This window comes from Gymnoscopelus microlampas (assembly GCF_963454915.1).
Source record: "Gymnoscopelus microlampas genome assembly, chromosome: 16".
Taxonomy (NCBI): domain Eukaryota; kingdom Metazoa; phylum Chordata; class Actinopteri; order Myctophiformes; family Myctophidae; genus Gymnoscopelus; species Gymnoscopelus microlampas.
In genome coordinates, this window is record NC_139953.1 from 926,061 (window position 1) to 947,866 (window position 21,806).

A 21,806-nucleotide genomic window follows, 5' to 3' on the forward strand; every position below is an offset into this window, starting at 1 on the left:
ACAAAAAATACCAAAACATGTTACTTACCCTACCTAAGAACAGTACTTGATTAAATGTTCTTAGTTACTTTCCACCACTGCCTAGTTACGGGAGGTCCTTGAAATAAAATAAAATAAGACATGCTGATTTTTTTCGCAAACACAATCGCACAGACAGAAGCGGGACGCGAACTAAGAACCTTCTGGTTCCCAGACGACCTCCTTACCCATTCAGCTATGAATTATAAACGCATACGTGCACTACAGAAAGATATCTCTCTAAACAACAACTTCAATACAATAAACAATAGGTTGATTGAATAGACTTACCTGCAGAAATGAAGATTAAAAACTACAGATGGATTAAAAGAAAAGCAAATACAACAGGATGTTTGTTATGGTGATATTTGACTGGGTTTGGGCAGAGAATGCATGATGCTCATAGTGATCACATGAACCACGGCCTAGATCATTGGAATGATTGATCATAGGATCATAAATACAATGTTGTTGTGATCTTTTTCAATCGATTAGATCTGTTGTTTTGCTGAAGCGGCGCGTATAGATGGCGTAGGGGGGAACCTGAACAGCGTCGCCAGGTTTTTGCGAGAAAAACAAGCAACCAGGTCTATGAAAACAAGCCCAAAAGAAGCACATGAGCCACTTTGAAAATAGCTGATCTACAAGCTCACAACTTCAGCTTTGTAGTTCAGCTATTTTCAAAAACTCTTGCAATAAAATGTGGAATATTTGTTTTGTTTTGTTTTTTGTTCTTGTTGAAACATTTTAACAACACTGGCATTGAAACATGACTGCCATGTCATGACAGTCATGGCACTACTTGTTTCTGGTTTTTGAAATTCCTACATTTACAACCCGTACATCTACATTAAGGTTCAGATTTCAAATATAAAGTGCTGACCCCACGTCCATTCGTGTAAAACGTCAAAGCGCCTGGCTCTAAGTACCCGTATCTTCCGTATTGTTCAATAAAAAACATTTTACTCCTATCGGCAGCCATTTGTTCATAGAGTTATAATGTATCAGAGTGCAGTACACCTCCCAACCGATAGGGCGGCGTAGTTGAAAACAGGGAGAAAATTCTGAGAAAATGGCCACCAATCTGATTAAAATGATTTTTATTAAACAATACGGAAGATACGGGTACTTAGACCTGGGCGTTTTAACTTGTTACATCCATGGCCGTGGGTCAGTTCTTTATATTTGAAATGTGAACGTTTATGTAGATGTATGAGTTGTAAATGTAAAAGATTTAAAAAACAGTAACAAGTGGTTTCATGACGCTTGTGACAGACGAGCGTCATGTGAACCATATGGCCATGAAACACAAATGCTCCCTGGCACAAAACCTTTTCATGAAAATATTTGAGAACCACTGGTTTAAATGGTTATAAAAAATGGAAACAAGCCCAAGTAAGCAACTACACTTTAGAAACAAGCCCAGAAAACCGCAACTACCAATTATTTACAAGCAACTTTACAGAAAAGTCGCTTATAATAAGCGGACATGGCAACTCTGAACCTGCAGCCAATCCAACGCGTTGTGGTTTATTATCCTATTAAAACGCCGCAACTTCAAACACAAATTCTCACTCATATTATTGCCTATATTATTTATGCATCCATTATAATCAACATTAATGTATAATAACGTTGCTTCTGCTCAGGGAGTGCGGAATAGCGGTTCTTCTCGCACCCCCACATTGTTTGTTTTAGATGGTCCAGTCCCGGCGGCGGCGCGGAATGATTACGTCAATGTATTGCGGGAAAACTGGACTGGGAATCTGTTTGCTTTGCCGTTCACAGATCCGGTCTGGGACGGATACGGAAACGGCGAATGTTGCCTGAGTATGTCATTGCAAAATGAGCGGATACAGTAGGCGGGCTACAGACCGGATGTGAGCACAGAGTAGTAAGTAGGAGGAAGCATGCTTAATGCGGGAAGGTAAACATGAAGTGGGACCAACTGGAGCTGAACCCCAGAATCATCACCGCTGTGCAAAGAGGTACTAATTATCTTACCATTAATACTTATTATGATCTAATTAATGTATCGTATTATTAAACCTACGCCTATAATATTACCGCTAACAGATATGTGTTTCAATGTTAGCCATGGTTCACTTGTCGCTCAGGAACAAGTAGCGCCATGACGAGTCGCTCGTGACTGTCATGGCACTACTTGTTCCTGTTTTTTGGAAACTTTTACATTTACAACCCGTACATCTACATAAACGTTCAGATTTCAAATATAAAGTGCTGACCCCACGGCCATGGACGTAACAAGTTAAAGCGCAAGGATCTGGTACCCGTATCTTCCGTATTGTTCAATAAAAAAAGCTTTTTAATCCGATTGGCAGCCATTTTATTTTTTATGTTTTACAATGTATCAGAGTGCCATACACCTCTCAACCGATAGGGGCATGTAGTTGAAAGCATCTGGAGAAAATTCGGAGGAAATGGCCACCTATCGGATAAAAATGCTTTTTTTTTTTTAAACAATACGGGTACTTAGACCCATGCGCTTGTTACATCCGTGGCCGTGGGGGCAGCACTTTATATTTGAAATTGGAACGTTTTTGCATGGTACGACAGTCATGTTTCACTAGGGCTAGAAGAATTGTTCATTATTCATTAACCAATAACCAGTGGTGGAAAAAGTACTAATTTGTTTTACTGAAGTAAAAGTATCAATACTGCAGAGTAGAAATACTCTGTTTCAAGTAAAAGTAAGGCATTCAAAATGTACTTTAGTAAAAGTGTACTTAAAGCACCAAAAATTGAAAGTACTGATTTTGCAGAATATCCTTTTTTCAAATGTATAAAAACATTTAGAAAAAATCAGATCTACAAGTTCACAATGCGTCGCATTGCAAGGCATTGTGAGTGTGTAGATCTGCTATTTTCAAATGGCCGAAATGTATAGGGCTTAAGTGGTTAATGTATGTTTTGTAATGATAATAAAAATCTACAAAGTAACTTGTAACTAAAGTTTTCATATAATTGTAGTGGCGTTAAAGTACAATATTTGCCCCGAGATGTAGTGTAGTAAAAGTAATGAAAATAGAGGATATGCGCATGCTTAAAGTGAATGGCACATCGAGTGGCAAAGAAACATGCAAAATGAGTTTAACATTGTTTAATGTTGTTTAATGCAATCAGATATGACTTTTCTGTTTGGATGCATGGGCTGTCAAGGCCAGAAAGTATTTTTTTGACACTCAGTAGGCATTCCTGCATAACTTCCGGGTTTGATGATGATGTCACACGCATATCCTCTATTGGTACAGTAAAAATCAAGTACAGTACTTGAGTAAATGTACTTAATTACTTTAGTTTACACCACTATAGCTACTTGCCTGTACTGTGTGTGGCGGACAATCTCTGTTTTTCCCCCATTGATGTTTCTTTGTCATTACCACATGATGATGACACCTGTGAAGGAAGTAAAGTATCATTCATAGTCGGACGTAAGGATACGTAACGAGCGCCGGCGCTCCTTGCGTTGTCGTTTTTTACAGAGGCCCAATGTATGTGCTGTGTATAGAGCCTGGGATGTAACACCTGTTGGCACACAAAGCCAGTCTTTCTGTCCCTCTAAGCATCCAGGTGTGAAAGTGACTCCTCCCATGATGCTGTTGTGTTCTTTCAGCCAGTGGTGTAAAGTAACCGAGTACATTTACTCAAGTACTGTACTTAAGTACAATCTTGAGGTATTTTTTACTTTACTTGAGTAGTTCCTATTTTCAGTACTTTTACTTTTACTCCACTACATCTCAGAGACAAACATTATACTTTTACTCCACTACAATTATTTGAACACTTTAGTTACTAATTACTTAACAGTAAAATTTGATTATTATAAAAAAAACATACATTAACCACTTCAGCCCTATATACATTTCGGCTATTTTCAAAAGACTTATACATTTTATACACTTGAAAACTTGTGAAATGGGACATTCTGCATAATGCGAACTTTGTACTTTGGTATTTTAAGTACATGTTGATACCAATACTTGTGTACTCTTACTCAAGTAAATTTTGAATTCCGGACTTTTACTTGTAACAGAGTATTTTTACATTGCAGTATTGATACTTTTACTTAAGTTAAACATTTGAGTACTTTTACCACCACTGCTTTCAGCTGAGGTGAAGTCCTTCAAGGAGATCCTGGTTCTGTCGGCGGCAGACCTGCAGCGGAGAACCCGACTGTCCAAGAGCGACGTCCAGCAGCTGCAGAGCGCCGTGGCTGCATCCTACCAGAAGCACACGCCTGTTACAGGTGCACGCACGCACGCACGCACACACGCACGCGCACGCGCACACACACACACGCACACACACACACACACACACGCACACACACACCTTTTTTTTAAGTGGTGTAAAGTAATTGTTAGGTTACTTTTACTTTACTGGAGTATTTCCTATTTTCAGTACTTTTACTTCTACTCCACAATATTGTACTTTTACTCCACTACAATTTTTTGAAAACTTTATTTACTAGTTACTTTGCAGATAAAAATGATTACGTTATAAAACATACATCTCTTATACTTTAGCGCGGCACTTTAGCCCTATTTTATAACCAGGCTATATGAAAATAGCAGATCTACAAGCTCACTACGCGTCGAATCGTGACGCGTTTACTTTTGGTACTTTTTGGTCAATTTTGATACCAATCCTTTTGCACTTTTACTCAAGTAAACTTTGAATTCCGGACCTTTACTTGTAACAGTACTTCTACATTGCAGTATTGATACTTTTACTTAAGTAAAATATTTGAGTACTTTTTCTACCACTGCCTTTTTGTGGACTATGTGGTTGCAGACATGCAAACGTGTAGCTTTTCAGCTACAATTGCCGTTTTCAATCCAAATAGGGCAATTGTGTGACACCTAACCCCAAAAAAAAAAAAACATGTTGTCACCTCGGGGCTGTTTGCATGCCTGGGTTGAATCTGACTATGCGATGACACCTTAGTCTCACATACAACGCGCTGATATTCTTTTTGCACCGTAAGCCATTCAGACCTGAAGCCGATTCTACAAATGTCTTCTAAATCCCAACAGTTCTCTAAAAAAACATATGTTGCTATATCAGTGGTTCTCAAACTTTTTCATAAATGTCAAGGACCCCCAAAATGATATGTATTTGGCCACGGACCCCCCCATCTCAATATATTTGGTTCCAGGGACCCCCCAGAAGCAAAGATTTGAGTTAACCCATTGAGACCTGAAGCCGATTCTACGTCTCCTAAATCTCAACAGTATTCTGAAAAACGTTTGTTTCTATCAGTGGTGCTCAATCTTTTTCATGTCAAGGACCCCCAAAATGATGATGTATTTGGCCGCGGACCCCCATCAAAATATTTTGTTCCAGGGACCCCCAGAAGCAAAGATTTTAGTTAAAAATGTTCGCTTTAAAACAATATATATTCAAAGATTTGCACACATTTTCACGATTTTTCAAAAATAGCAGATCTACAAGCTCATAGCGCGGCACTCGGTGCCGCGCTATGAGCTTGTATATCTGCTATTTTTGAATAGCTCAAAGTGTAAAATAATGCTTTTTCGCTCAAATCTAAAAATGACACTGTTCCAGGTCTTAATGGGTTAAAAATGTTCGCTTTAAAACAATATATATTCAAAGATTTGCACACATTTTCACGATTTTTCAAAAATAGCAGATCTACAAGCTCGTAGTGCGGCACTCGGTGCCGCGCTATGAGCTTGTATATCTGCTATTTTTGAATAGCCAAAGTGTAAAATAATGTTCATGTAACAGTATCATGTAACAGTATATACCTGCTGCTATGTTGATGCACCTTACGTCTAACATTGTGTATCGGATGGATATGCTATTTGTATACATGTAGATAATTATATTTTATTGATTTGTCTTTATTTTTTTTGTCTTTAATTCTTATGTTTTCCCTCAAAATATTAACAAGTTGGTGTGATGATGGAAAACACAACTGCATTATGCTATTGTTATTCACATTTATTCAAAAAATCACACCCTGTGTGAAGAGAGTGGTGCCTTTGATGAGCCCCGTATTGATGTGATGTTGTCATCAATGTTTGTTTATTGGACATACATACATACATACATACATACGGACACACAGACAGAGTCAGATATAGGAGTGGTTGGCACCACTCAAAAGTAATAATACAAAAAAAGAGCAAGTGCTGTGAGCTTGTAGATCGGCTCATTTAGCTGTTTGTCGTACAAAGCATACAGGGCTTAAGTGGTTAAGTAAAAGCCCTACCTGTCTTTTGGTCTTCGCCAGGCCGGACGGCCGAAGGCCGGAAGCTTAAGTTTTTGCCCCTGTCCGTCACTATGGTGAAACGGTCCAGGGTGAAACTTTGCGCATACACCAGTCAGATTCCATTCCATTTGAAAAATCTGTCTTGGGCCTGGGTAGGCAACCCGGCCTGGCGGAGACCTGTGCTCTGAGTTTCACACTTTTAAGTATTTTTTTGTTTGTTTATTTTAGTCTGGTCTGGTCTGGTCTAGTCTGTCTGTATGATTATGACGATTATCAAATTTGTCTGTGGGAAATCATTATGAAAAAAATAACTATAAGAACTATAATGTTCTGGATTATAGCCATGAAACATTTTTCTGCAATGTGCAATAAAAGCACAGACTGTAATGATAAGACCCAGTTATTGAAATGATAGTTTAGACAGATAGATAGAGTTTAGACAGATAGTTTAGATAGATAGACTGTAAGTCTCTCTGGATTAAGAATGTCTGCTAAATGCCTAAACAACTGTAAACTGTATAGTCTTCGTGTTGTTTCAGAATAGGTAGGATGCTGATTTAATTCATGATTACTGTCATTTTAAAATGTGTAGCACAATGGCACTATATGGCACATTGGGAGTCCACTAGTATACATTTAGGGCTAGGTCTGTGTTTCTTTCTGGTAATATTATGGTAATATTATTGACCTATCGTTTTGTATTTCCGTGACAAAAATTGTCGGAGAAATGTCTGAGTGAGAACAAAAAAAAAAGTGACAGTAATCATACTAGTAGAAATCCTCAACATCTTCATCATCATCATAATCTCTATTACAATCTTTAATTACGCTGATTGTCCTTGGTAACACCTTCAGAGGATGTCTATCATCGCCATTATAGATGTACGGGAAGAGGGCGTCGGTGAAAGTGTGCGTGAAGGTGTGTACGCGCGTGTTCGTATCAAGATCCGAGAAGGACAGCTTCCCTCTGTCCCAGTCCAGCTGGACTCTGATCCGCCGTGGTTCCTGCCTCACTGGGAGATTGGTCATGGAGTCCGGCGAGGAGAACGCAGTGTATTCGCCGTCGAAACACACACTCCAGCACTGACCATTTCTGTCTCCCTTCCCCTGCATGGACTGCGCCGACACGCCTACTTCCCACTTTGCGTTGTGTCCGACCTCAACGTCCCAGCTGTGAGTCCCTGAGGTGTAGCCCTCAGAGCCCAGGGCGTGGTGGTAGTAGTCGAACCTCTCGGGGTTGTCGGGAAGCTGCTGCCCTTCGCGTCTCATGCCGGTCAGCTGGTCGGACAGGGTGTAATCTGCGTGGGCGGTGTTGGGGTCCAGGATCACAGGGGTGTAGGAGACGATGTCCTTCATCTTGTCCCAGACTCTGAAGGTCAGGTTGCCCAGGTGCTTGGCCTCGTCTATCAGTCCTCCCGAGACCGGCCGCGGGTCCTGCAGGGTGAGCCGGACTCTTTCCGCCGCGGCCTCGTAGACCTGCGTGACGTGTTCAGCTCTCAGCTCCTCCTCTATGGCTCTGATGGCGTTTGAAAGGGTTGTTATGTCTCTGTTCAGAGCCTCAGTCTTCTCCTTCATCGCGTGACTCTTCTGCTCCTCTTCCTCTCTCAGCGCAGTGATCCTGGCCTCCTCTTCCTCTTGTAGAAACTGACGAAGCTTCGCAAACTGTTCCTTGATCCTCCTCTCTGTGTCCTGGGCCTGGACCACAATGTGTTCTGCCGTTTGGTCACAGGTTGTTTTAACTTTAGTCAGGTCCTTCAGTTTCTCCTGGAAGATCCTCAGGGATTCCTCGGCCGCCTCCGTGGGATCTATTTTCCGACGTTTCTTCGCGATGGAGTCACACAGGTTCTTCAGATTCAGGTTACAGGGTACGTATGTCATGTGATGTATCGTCTTACAAACTGGACACTCGTTGGCTCTCTTGCGTCTCCACCACTCCTGCAGACAGGCTCTACAGAAGCTGTGGCTGCAGAACAGGAGGACGGGGTCTTTAAAGATCTCTCGACACACGGGACAGGACAAATCCTCTTCAGATAGCTCGTCTGAAAGGGACGCCATTTAGTCTCTGATTGGAGTTATACGCCGTCAGTCAAGTGGTGGTAACGTGTCCACCTTTAGAATGTTCCTTAAAGTTTTGTTTCCCCACACATAAACTTGCTTCTTGTTGGAGTGACAATCAGTACTTTTAAGTTGGATAAGTAAAACTGTGTTCTTGTTCTGGTTTCTCTAGAAATAGACAATCTACAGTGACGTCACAGTGACGGAGGCCAGTCTGCAGCCTGTGGAACTCCATATTAGGGCAAGACAGAGGTCATGCTGATGACATCAGTTTGGTAGTCCATATTTGGGCAACAGTGGAGGACAGACGAATACAAGAACGCTCGCCCCAAAACACGGTCGCCCTGGGTCAAATCCGGCGACCTCGGAATGGTCACCTCCAGATATTCCAAAACGTAACCTCAGTAAAGCTATGCCTAAACCAAACCTTATTCCTAACCTTAACCTCAGTAAAACTATGCCTAAGCCTAACCTTATTCCTAAACTTAACCTCAGTAAAACTAGGCCTAAACCTAACCTTATTCCTAAACTTAACTTCAGTAAAACAATGCCTAAACCTAACCTTATTCCCGGACTTAACCTCAATAAAACTATGCCTAACCCTAACCCTAACCCTTAACCTCAGTAAAACTATGCCTAAACCTAACCTTATTCCTAACCTTAACCTCAGTAAAACATGCCTAAACCTAACCTTATTCCTAAACTTAACCTCAATAAAACTATGCCTAAACCTAACCTTATCCCTTAACCTCAGTAAAACAAATACAAGAACCGCTGGGGGTTCTAATATTATTATCTGGAGGAGGCACAGGAAATCCACACCCACTCATATCAATGAAAAATAGTTATTGGGGTCCTTGAAATAAAAAATGCTTGAGAAGTTGAAAACAGTTGGCCATACAGCAAGTACAATTACGCAAGTAATGCTTAAAGGATAACACAAGAAGCCCCGAGGGCACCCCACTTTGAGAAGCAGTGGTTTATAAGTGTGTGTGTGTGTGTGTGTGTGTGTGTGTGTGTGTGTGTGTGTGTGTGTGTGTGTGTGTGTGTGTGTGTGTGTGTGTGTGTGTGTGTGTGTGTGTGTGTGTGTGTGTGTGTGTGTGTGTGTGTGTGTGTGTGTGTGTGTGTGTGTGTGTGTGTGTGTGTGTGTGTGCGTGCGTGCGTGCGTGCGTGCGTGCGTGCGTGCGTGCGTGCGTAGCTCTCCAGGTGTACCGTGGCCAGTGTCCCTGGTTGGACTCAGGACAGAGACTGAGTGTGTCCTGCCCCGTCCTTGACTCCCTGCTGAGGGGAGGTCTGCCTCTCAGGGGCCTCACGGAGCTAGCGGGGCCGTCCGGAGCTGGAAAGACCCAGCTGGCCCTCCAGCTGTGTCTATCAGTCCAACTACCTGCCGAGTATGGAGGACTGAATGCCGGTTAGTAACGACTAACTAGTTAAAGGTAGGGTAAGTGATTTTCTTTGGTTAAAATAAGTGTTAAATAGCTCTATAGTCTGATAGTACTCATTGCTATAGAGTGTTTGTTCAGTAAAAGGAGTCTCCTTGTCTCTCCAGCTCTTTATTAAACAGAAAATGCATTTTTGTTTCAGTTTCATTTCCAATTTTATCCAATCAGGGTAGAGAACTCAATCAGGATATAGATTAAACAAGTGAAATAGGCTCTATGCACAGCAGCCATATTGGAAAGAAATTGGGCTTCTTCTTACTTCCTTCACAGGTGTTACCAATGATACTAATGAAGGCTCTGTTCCATTCTGTTCAGGGTGCTGATAACGTGCATGTTGGCTCACTAGAAACACTCCATTTTGGTTCCCAAATGGCCTCTTATGGTGGGTGTGTAACTCTGAGAGTGTACAAATGGAACCCAATGGAGCCTTAAGGGTCCATTTGGTTTCATTTGTACATTCTCAGAGTTATGGGGGTCCTTGAAAGTAAGACAACCACTATGCCACACTAAATGGAACTGAGCCTTAATTAGTATTATTGGTAACACCTGTGAAGGAAGTAAGGAAGGGGCCCAATTCTAGGGTGACCACCTCCAAACAGGCCCATTGAGGGACAGATTAACCCGTTCCGCGGGACATCGCGGGACACATGCGCGCTCGTGCATGTGGACCCCCCCCCTTTTGGGCGGATTCGGTTCGGATTCGGTTCGTTTTTTTCAAGTTTTTGGTTTCTTTATTTCGGTTTTAGGATTAGGAGTTAGGTTAGGGTTATGTTATTTAATTCTTATTTTTGCCTGATTTTACCAATTTATTATCACAAAAAACAATTTCTGCCTAATAACATTTTCAAACAAAATGGGTTTATACTAATGTATTTTGTGGATTATATTAGACAACAACTAGACGACCGTTTCTCAAATACTAATCATTGTTTATTATAACAAACAACAACTGGAGTGTTTTTCAAAACATCACATTGTTACAGATCGCCATAAAATAAAGTAGCCTACAGTGTTTCTTTCTACTATTACAAATTGGCAATTAACAGCACAATGAAGCTCCACAAAGTCCGCATTTATCAATGGAGCAGAGCAGTAAGTACGGTCAAAATAAGGCAGTCCTATAAGACACAAATATCTGTGTAAACTACAGTAAAAAGATATACTGTAGATATGTGGATTTGTGCACGTCATTCCGTGCATAGTCGCCTAGAAACCCCCAAATTCCGTGCATATGTACGGGGAGTCCCACGGTGGGCGTAACCAGTCGCAACCCGGAAAAAACAGGAAGTAGAGCAGTCCCCACAACAAAATTTACGATTCTGTGCCTATCGGTACGTAACTCAAACGGCGCTGAGTAGGCTCAAGGGAATGTCGCAATGTTCAGGACGGCAACTCGCTCGCTTTAGCTCGCTCGGTGGTCCTTCACACGGCGACAATTCCCTTGAGACTGCGCGCCTCCGAAATGGTTTAGTCACAATGGGGGAGATGCGAGGCGGCTATGCACGGAATTTGTGGTTTTCCAGTAGTCTATGCACGGATTTTGAGAAACGTTGAAAAACGTTCAATGAGAACGTTTCCTCTGGCGATCGGGTTGCCTATTTAGTTGAAATGAATGAATAACAGCATTAAGGACCAAGTAGCTTTACACACACACACACACACACACACACACACACGTAGAAAGTTAGCTTACCTTTACTCGATCTACTTCTTGGCCTTGAACTTGTACTTCTTGTTGGAACGGGCAGCATCTAGCAGGGTCTTCTCCTTCAGTACATCCTTGTAAAACTCCTGGCATGTGCAGCTGTAGTTCACTTTAACTTGAATTTCACTCTTGATTAGATCAATGCTGCAGCGATTCCTATCCTTAGTCCAAGCCCCCACCATCAGTGAAAACAGTCTCTCCACGAAAGCGTTGGTGACTGGGATACTCAAGATGAACGACAATAAAGCTGTCATGTTTGGCATCATTGCATGCTTCAGTAATGCTGTCCACTTTGATGCAACAGAATCTTTTGTCACTGCGAGTTCTCTCATCCGTGGGAGCATAACACTAAACTCATCATAAAGGAGGTCCATATCCAGTTGTTTGGTCATATTAAGAGCTTCAGCTGCTCCGCAGAGCTCTTGGAAGCTGAATTCTCACTTGACAGCCAAGCATGCGATGTGTTTCATGTAATTCTGATCAGAGAAATCAAACCATTTGTTAAGATAAGTGAGTGAACTCTCATAGAACTTGAGAAGGTCCTTTTCAATCGGTAGGGAGGGAAGCTCTGCAGGAGCTCTCTTGTCTCAAATCCAAAGAAACGATCCTTTAACCGTTGATTAAGTTTCAGTTTTAGATTTGTCATGAGATCGAAAAGCTCACAAACAGTTGTCTCATTCCCCTCAACTTCAAGCACAGCATCATAAAACAGCTTTAGGCCATTCTGTAAAAACGCTATGTATGCCTGGAGTTCACATGGCACTCCCTCGCCATCCTCATCATTAGCAAAAAACCTCCAAAGAGTCACTGGGCAGTTATCTTCTCCAAGAGACAAAAAATAACTTTTGACAGCAGGCCAGCAGTCATTAAGTCGTTTGACAGCTGGCCACAGACTGAGCCACCGTGTTGGTACGTGCCTGTGAAGTGTCATATACTCCTCCTCCACAAAATCAAAAATGTCTTTCAATTCTTGGACTCGTTTAGCCGATATTGAAAAATGGCCGTATATTTTTGTGACTACAGCCTCAACATCCACTTTAAGCTTGTCACCTGCATTCCTCCCACAGTTATGCAGAATATGGGCCACGCAGTTGGCTTTAATGATAGCACCATTCTTGTCTTTCAACTTTTTATAAACAGATTTATGTACCCCATAATTCACGCTGGCGTTATCTGCTGCGTATGCAGACACCCGTTCTAACACCAGGTTCATCTCCTGCAGCCTTGAAACAACCTGGTTAAATATGGCATCAGAGTCTTCTTTGTGGTCTTCATAAAAGTCCAGTACCTTGTTCTGCACGCCATGTTCTGGGGTGTAAAACCTCACTGCTAGAGGGAATAGTTTGGTAGTGCCGTGATTTGATGCATCAGAAGCAATTGAAAAAAAAGGAAGAGAATCTGGTTTGTCAGCAGCCAGCGGTGTATTTAACTGTTGCAAGCATGTCTCCAAAGACGCAGGTCCAAGAACATCAGTAACAATAGCAGCACTTTTTGTGCGCCCACAGCCTATCTTCTTAGCCATCTCTGAATCAGGGAACATGACAGGAAAAAGTTTGGCTCCACAATCACCAGATCTGTATGATAAGCCATGCTGCACGTTATGGTAGACACTGGTTACCTCCGCTGCGGTGACTTTATCTGTGTTGCTGTCTTTTTGTGTTGAAAAATAGCTTGTCAAGCTAGTGTTGGCCTTTCTTCTATATATACAATTTGAATCCTGCGCCATGTCGGTTGTCTGTAACGTTGTATGTAGCCAGTGTGACGTCATATGACATCACGGTCGTGACATCACGATGAGACACGCCAGTGTGACGTAATCTCACGACAGCATGACATCACATCCTACCTATAAATAGGTAGGACGCACCAGTTCGACGGCTTCCATCCTCAACACAACCCACGCCGACGAATCACAAAGTGGGTTTTGGTCATTGGAGAGGTGATGCACGTCACCTCTTTCTGAAGTGGGTACTTTCAAAGCCTGCCGTGGATTTAGGAGAGCACAAAACTCTCTCTCACACTGTGAGGTGCCTGTAAGGTGGCACTGCAAAGTGAACGACGCGTCACGCTAGACGTTCGGGCCGCTAGTTGTTGTACATTTTTCTTGTGAGCGTCACCGTCACTATGCCTCGTAATATCATTCTCTCCTCCATGGGTGATAGTGAAATTCCGACGACAAATGGTACACTCTGCCTTGTTTGGGTCGTTTGACACAGATATCAACCATGTACTGTATATTTACTCTCCCAGTCTCTGTTATATGAGCAGAGCCTTTTTTGGGGCGGTGTAGCCGCCCCCTATAAGTGAGTTTTGGACACTGACCAATCCTGCACCGTGATTGGCCAATAGTCTACAACGCATTGTATACCCCTAACCCTTCCATTGTTAATGCAAATCGATACTTTTGCAAAGTCAGCCAATCACATTACAGCTAGTGTCATCACCACTAACTGTAATGTGATTGGCTGACTTTGCAAATTCAGGACTGTGATTGGCTAGCGACTGCCTATGAATAGCAGTATGGACTTTAAAAAAAGTCAGCCTTTTTTTAAAGTGAGTCATGTTGTGATGACCACACACCGCCCACTTCACACTGGGTGTGATTTTTGAGTGGTGCCAACCACTCCTATACGTGACTTTGTCTGTGTCCGTGTGTGTGTGTGTGTGTGTGTGTGTGTGTGTGTGTGTCTGTATGTATGTATGTTTGAGCACGACCTCAGCATGACCTGAACAGCTGGGGCTGATTGCAACACAAAGATGCAACCAGTTACACTAATTACACACAAACAGGAGTGCAACACACACACGCGCGCACACACACACACACACTTTTGAGTAAAAATACTTAAACTGAGTAAAAATACTTAAACTGAGTAAAAAATACGTAAAAGATGTTAAAATGAGTAAAAACACGTAAAGGCACCACTCTCTTCACACTGGGTGTGATTTTTTTCTTAGCAGCAGGAGTTTCCACTGTTTCCTCCATTTTGTCGCTTTGTATTTTTGCCGCGCAGCGCAGACAGTCCGCACTGTTGTACCTGTGTGTGCATGAGCCGCCTCTCAGCTGTGACCATAGAGTTAGGAGTGTGGACGCGGATGTTGTTGTTTTTTGTTCCACCCCCCGGTCCCCCCAAACCAATGGCGTTTCACAGATATAAGAGGGTATTGCAAGTTAACTTAAACATTTATAGATTTTTTTTTTTTTTTAAATAAAATAAAAATCTTTTTTTTTTTCTCTCTCTCATATCTTTGATTTTCGGGACATTGCTCTGCTTGTGCGGGACGCGGGACAGAGGGTCCAATTTCGGGACTGTCCCGCGAATTTCGGGACGGGTGGTCACCCTACCCAATTCATTCCCAATATGGCTGCTGTGCATTGAGCCTATTGGAAGTGATGACGAAATGAGCAGCTTAAAAATGGGTACTTTCTCCTGATTGGCTGAGATTTTGACACCTACCGGAAAATGTATTTTCTGTTTATTAAAGAGCTGGAGAGACATGGAGACTCCTGTTACTGAACAAACAGCAATGATTACCAACAGAATATAGTGCTTTAACCTTTTTACAAAATACTTTTTGTTTTAACCCAAAAATATCACTTACCCTACCTTTAATACTAGCCACTACTCTCGGTTTGACAGCATTTTAAAGTTGCAGCTTTTAAGTCCCAGCTTAAGAGTCACTTTTTCAGCTGAGCTTAATTTAGTTTGTTTGATTGTATTTGATGATTTGATTTGATTTGATTCGTTGGATTGCTTTGAACCTGTGCAGCACTGTGGTCAACTACGGTCGTTTTTAAATGTGCTATAAGTTTGATTTGATTTGAAAGTGTAATTTCATATAAGGGGTGCTTTAAAAAAGATGGATTAATAATAATAATCAATCGATTAACGATGAATTAATCATTAACACGTTTGATAATTATGAAATTTTACATTGGAAATGTATGTTTCTGCTGTGACCCATTAAACAATTACCTATGCAACACATTTTGTTTTCTAGGAAACAAGGTTTTTCTTTTTGTTTTGTTGTTTACATGCACGATAGCATTATAAACAAGAGGATTCACATTCCCTGCAGTGCTGCAAATGGAATAAATAAAATACACCATAGGCCTTCTGTACACGAACAATATACAACATAAATCAATGTCTAGTAGCCTGAAAATCGTGTGTGCGTGTGTGTGCGCACGTGCATGTTTTTCAGGAGCAGTGTACATCTGTACAGAGGACCCCTTCCCCATTAGACGCTTGAGGCAGCTCATTTCCCATCATGCCGAGCTACGAGCGGACGTTCCTGATTGGCTGCTGTCCAGTCTGTCATTCTCAGACAACATCTATATTGAACACATGGCTGACCTAGTGAGACTGAACATAATTATAAAACCTGCTATCTCCATATTTCATTGTTTTATGATTTTTTTTCTCCATGTCATTTTAGATTTGATTTAAAAACTATTGTTTTTTTCTTTGGCTCTATGAGCTTGTAGATCTGCTATTTTTGAGAAATGTTTTGCAAATCTTGAAAAATTTTAACTCAAATTTTTACTTCTGGGGGTCCCTGGAACAAAATATTTTTAGAAGGGGGTTGGTGGCCAATTACATATAGTTTTGGGGGTCCGTGACATGAAAAAGTTTGAGAAGCAGTGACCACTGATGCAACATGTTCTTCAGAAAGCTGTTAGGATTTAGAAGACATTTGTAGAATCGGCCTCATGTCTTAATGGGTTAATGCCCTATGTTATAGTCAAAGTGTAAAAACAGTATAACCACTTAAACCTTAATACACATCGTTGATCAGGGTCCCCCAGGGGTCTGTCAACCAATGCGTTTTTTGCTCACAAAGCATCACAATGTGACGCACTGTGCTATTTTTTGCTGTCTGGCTTTAATTTAAAAAAAAGGCATTCATAAAATTGCCGTCCAAAAATGTTGATGTCCTTACAAGCATAGTAAAACGTGTGTGTGTGACTGTGTGTGTGCGTGTGTTCAGACAGAGTTGCAGCTCTTCCTAAAGGAGCGTTTATCGGTCTTGTTGTCGTCCGGTCGTGTTCGTCTGGTCGTTGTGGATTCGGTCGCCGCTCTCTTCAGGTCAGAGTTCACCGCTCGAGAGGTCATCCAGAGGTCACGCTGCCTGCTAGCGTTAGCCGCTACGCTACACCGCCTGAGCCACGCCCACAACACACCTGTCCTCTGTCTTAACCAGGTAAAGTACTCATCTGTGTGTGTGTGTGTGTGTGTGTGTGTGTGTGTGTGTGTGTGTGTGTGTGTGTTGCGTGTTCTACTCCACTTCACTCCCTCTCTAGCATCACAGGAATATTTGTGTTTCCACCAGGGCCGGCGCGTCCATACAGGCGACCTAGGCGGCCGCCTAAAGCGGCAGTTTGGAGAGGCGGCAAAAAAAGTCGGGAAAAAATAATAATAATGATAATAAATCGGTAAAATCAGAATTAAATAACATAACCCTAGCCCTGACCCTAACCCTAAAACCGAAATAAAGTAGCCAAAAACGTATCATAATCCGCCCAAAACCCGGAAAATGTTGCGCCCGCGCAGGGGCGCATCAGAGAAATCTTGCCTAAATCGCTGATCAGCCTAGAACCGGCGCTGGTTTCCACCGATCTAAGATCTGATCCTTGTACTCATATGTACTATTGGTTTATTATAGATATAATGTTATTTAGACAGATGCCAGTAGTAATGGGAAAAAACGTTCATTTTAGTCACAGCAATGATTCGTTCAAACACACAGGTGATTGTTTCATGCAATCAATTCCCAACATATTGTTTCGGGGTGCGTTGGTTTCAGTACATTCAACCTCCTCTTGTGTGTTGGCTAGTGAGGCGCGTCCTAGCGAGACATGATAGAATGGGTTTCATTTGGTGCCGGCCCGCGCGCGCATACTGGTTCTTATCAGTGTGATGCCGTCTGTTATGGGGTCTATAGGGCATAGCAGCCATGTTGTGGTGCCACAGATAAAAAATATATATATATTTCCCTTAGAGATTTAAGCCTGGAACCAAGCCATCCAGGCTCCTGATGATACATGGCCATAAAACATTTGATTCTGTGTCAAAACATATTTGAATATTTAATTGTATTAAATACTATATTTAATAAATACCATTTTTGCGGCTTCCAAATATTTTTTGGTTAATCAAATGTTTTTTGGTCATGAATCGCCATGAACCTGGATGGCTTGTGCTATGTTTTAATTTATAAAATGGCTGCCACGGCTATGCCCTATAGTTTCTATAGTTTCAATGTACAGATTATGATTGATTTTTGTATATATATCATATTGTTTAGACTGATGCTAGGTTCTTGGTTTACCTGTGATCCTAGTTAACAGAGGCACTACACTGTCTCTCTGCATTTGGTATGTTTACCTTGCTTACTGTAAAGTCGCTCTGGATTAGTTTTCTGAAAAACTTCAAATATGTATTAAGAAATAACAACAAATGTATGTTGCTATATACTGTACATAGCAACAAGAACCCCAAAAGGGGTTCCCGTCCTGAAAGGTATAGTTACAAATAGGGGTTCCCGCCCAAAATGGGTTAAGAGTGTCTATTAACTCATTTAGACTGGGAAATAATGTCATTTTTAGATTTCTTTGGCAGAAAAAAATAGCAGATATACAAGCTCATAGCGCGGCACCGAGTGCTGCGCTATGAGCTTGTAGATCTGCTATTTTTGAAAAATCGTCTATATTTTAGTATATATTCTTTTTAAAACTATTTCTTTTGCTTCTGGGGGATTCTACAAATGTCCTCTAAATCCTAACAGTTTTTTTTTCTTTTTAAACTTATGTTGCTATAATATCAGTGGTTCTCAAACTTTTTGACGTCAAGGACCACCCAAAATGATATGTATTTGGCCGCGGACCCCCATCTCAAAATATGTTGTTCCAGGGACCCCCCATAAGCAAATATTTGAGTTACAAATGTTCCCTTTAAAAAACATTTATATACAAAGATTTCACGATTTTTCAAAAATAGCAGATATACAAGCTCATAGCGCGGCACTCTGAGCTTGTAGATCTGCTATTTTTGAATAGCAAAAGGAATCTAAAAAATGACACACAGATGCGTTCCCGGTCTTAATGGGTTTAAATGCCTACATTGTAAATTGTAATGTCTCTCTGCAGGTGACTGATGTTGTGGACAGCTCAGACCCGGTCGCCTGCAGTTTCGGGTAAACGCTGTTTAAAAAATGTCATGAATGAAATGTCATTTTGTCCTATCCTTATGGTAGAGTATGTTAATACAACAATATAACTTATCGTCGCAGAAACCATCTCCATTTTTCAACTTTTGTTGTTCGTAAATTAGTGCTATTGAACACCCTGGTCTGTGTGTGGGTTTTGCAAATGTTGTAACCAATGAAAAGTATTAAAAAACACTTTTGACTAAACCCCCTAACTCAGGGGTCTTCAACGTTTTCAGGCCAAGGACCCCCTAGCTGAGAGAGAGATGAAGCAGGGACCCCCTTTTATTTTTAATTGTATAAAATTGTGTTTCAGATTAAAAACAATGTTTTACTTAGTCTGCTATTTTTTCCCTCTACACCTATAGCCTCTTTGCCGAAAATCAAGTGGTTAATGTAAAAAAAACGAAATCCTATCACACAAAGATTTGGCGGACCCCCTATAGTTGCTCTGAGGACCCCCTGTTGAAGACCCCTGCCCTAACTCCCTGCCCTGTTGGTCAAACCACTTAACTCATTAGACTTAAGTGGAAGGACACATTCAAGTATCTGACAATGTATAAAGTCACCATATCAACTTTGATGAGGCAGTATTGTGTTGTTTTAAAAACTTATCTTTTTTGAGCCATGTCTAAATTCAATTTAAACGGTGTCTGTCTGTCTGTCTGTGTGTGCGTGTCAGTCAGGTGTGCAGTGATGTGCTGCCAGCGTTGGGTCTGGTCTGGGCCAATCAGGTGATGGTTCGACTGATGCTGAAGCGTCTCCAAGGAAACCGGGGGGTCGTCAAGGGCGACCAGACCAGCGCCCTCCGCAGGCTGGAGGTGGTGTTTGCTCCTCACTTGCCCACAGACGGCTGTCTCGCTGCCGTCTGGAGGCAAGGAGTGACCGGTGTCCCACAGACAGCTGTCTCACCGCCCTGACATTTAGATTAGACCACAGACAGTGTTGCCAGATTCTGTGAGATAAACAAGCAACCAGGTCTAGGAAAACCAGCCCAGAAGAAGCGGCTATGGGCCACGGGAGCATTTTAACATATACATCAGCTATTTGAAAATAGCCAATCTACAAGCTCACAACACGTCGCGACGCGTTGTGAGCTTGTAGATCTGCTATTTTAGAATAAAATCTTGCGGGGAAATTATAATAAGCTGATATGGCAACCCTGACCACGGACCCTCCATTTTGATACTACGCTATCAAATCCTCGGAGATCATTTAACTCGGAGAGTGTACAAATGGAACCAAATGGACCATACACTCTCTGAGTTACATGCCCATAACTCCTCAAGGGCCTCTTGGCGGTCCCCTAACCATATGTTGAGAACCACTGGATTACTGTACATATTTTACACGTTTTTTTATACTTTCTTGTTCTTTAATTGTTTTGTGTTGTTGTTAAATACAGTGTTGAGAATGTGTGTATATAAGTATTTATAAAATAAAATGTGGAATCTTAAAGGAAATGTGTGATTACCTGGAGCATTATTAAGAGTTAATTATGGGAGGACTTCACCCATTTTAACCTTATCTTCATATAAATGGTCCTCATTCATGCTCATTATAAGATGGCCCCATTTCTGTCTACTCGCTCTCATTGGTGGGGCTGTGGACAGTTCAGAAACCAGTTCAGAAACATCAATTGGGCTAATAGACAGGCTAATAGAAACTACAGCCCATGCTATATTGTTTGTTCGATAACAGGAGTCTCCATGTCTCTCCACTCTTTATTAAACTGAAAATGCATTTTCAGGTCAGGATACCAATTGTATCCAATCAGGATAGAAAACTCAGACAGGAAACAGTTCAAACAAGTGAAATTCGAAGTGACACACAATTAAATTGGAACACTATCAAAATGAAGCTGATAAATGGGCACTCTCTCCTGATTGGCTGAAATTGTGTCACCTACCTTAAAATGTATTTTCTGTTTATTAAAGAGTCGGAGAGACCCTGTTACTGAACAAATACAATATAGCAATGATTACTATCAGAATATAGTGCTAAAACCAAAAAAAAAGTTTTGTTTTAACCAAAAAATATCACTTACCCTACCTTCAATAATGAACTCGGAGGTAAAAGCTAGCCTTAAATGTGTTGAATTGGGGCTGACAAGCTGAGATATTTGATTTGATTTTAATCACTGACTTGGCAACTGTTACCAGGGATCAGAGCTCAGACAATGTCAGTAGCAAACTAACAAAAGTCTCATTATTTAAATATCTATGTAATTATCTTAGGCATTTAGCAGATACTTATATTGTTAATGTTAATATTTCAAATTCTGAGGTGAAAGTGAGGGTTTGTTTATACAGCATAAAGCTCAGATGAAACCATAGTATGACACTGTAGTTGCTTTAATTTGCCACGAGGTGGCAGAATTCACCATCAAACCACAAAGGGTGTAGGCCTACAATAAACATCAACTTGTCAACGATCTGAAGAGAAAGCAGGACGCGTCACATTTAAAATACAAACACAAGTTAGTTCCAACAAACTGGAGGAGTTGATCTGGAAAAACTAGATTTTTTAATGTAAATTATATTTGTTTGCGTTTATATCACCTTTACACTAATTATGTAAACAATGACACCGCCATATTATGAAGACATTCACAGGTGTTACCAATGATACTAATGAAGGCTCTGTTCCATTTAGTGTAGCACAGTGGTTTCCGCGAGCCCCATAACTCTGAGAGTGTACAAATGGAACCAAATGGACCCGTAAGGGTCCATTTGGTTCCATTTGGGTTACACACCAGTAAGGGGCCATTTGGAAGCCCATGAGGGTCCCTGGACCCCAACTGTAGACTCACCGGTGTAACTGTTTGACCAGAATGGAACAGAGCCTTCATTAGTATCATTGGTAACACCTGTGAATGTCTTCATAATATGGCTGCTGTGAATAGAGCCTCTTTTTTTTGCTGTGAATAGAGCCTATATCAACCAAACCTAATATAACTGACGTCATTCTGACCAAAGCAAAGCTATGTGAATAAGGAGAGGACAACCCGACAAAAAAACATACTGATACATTATAACTCTATGAGGACAACTGCAGCCAAACGTTGGACACAAATAACCATTATTATTAATATTATTTTCTAAAATGATTGTGACAT

General features: G+C 41.3%; 3 protein-coding genes across 5 annotated transcripts in view; 1 reads left to right on the forward strand and 2 right to left on the reverse strand.

Moving 5' to 3' along the window:
• Nucleotides 1-532, reverse strand: part of brf1b (BRF1 general transcription factor IIIB subunit b) — a 66,834-nt gene extending 66,302 nt beyond the window's left edge. The window contains exons 1-2 of one of the 3 annotated variants that reach the window (XM_084082440.1): nt 310-532; nt 34-97 (exon numbers count right to left, since the gene is read on the reverse strand). The gene's annotated coding sequence lies outside the window, so the exon portion shown is untranslated. Of the gene's footprint in view, nt 1-28; nt 98-309 lie in introns of all 3 variants that reach the window. The other 2 variants (XM_084082439.1, XM_084082438.1) reach the window with 2 other exon arrangements.
• A 1,414-nt stretch (nt 533-1,946) lies between these two features.
• On the forward strand, nt 1,947-20,082 carry xrcc3 (X-ray repair complementing defective repair in Chinese hamster cells 3). The gene is made up of 7 exons (XM_084082995.1): nt 1,947-2,006; nt 4,148-4,285; nt 9,531-9,743; nt 15,686-15,840; nt 16,472-16,684; nt 18,630-18,676; nt 19,371-20,082. The coding sequence occupies exons 1-7, from the start codon at nt 1,952-1,954 to the stop codon at nt 19,606-19,608; spliced, it is 1,059 nt and encodes a 352-aa protein (XP_083939121.1). The 5' UTR covers nt 1,947-1,951; the 3' UTR covers nt 19,609-20,082.
• Nucleotides 7,046-8,332, reverse strand: LOC311063770 (E3 ubiquitin-protein ligase TRIM35-like; the record flags this gene model as incomplete). The annotated part of the gene is made up of 1 exon (XM_084083371.1): nt 7,046-8,332. The coding sequence occupies one exon, from the start codon at nt 8,330-8,332 to the stop codon at nt 7,046-7,048; it is 1,287 nt and encodes a 428-aa protein (XP_083939497.1).
• Nucleotides 20,083-21,806: the final 1,724 nt, after the last annotated feature.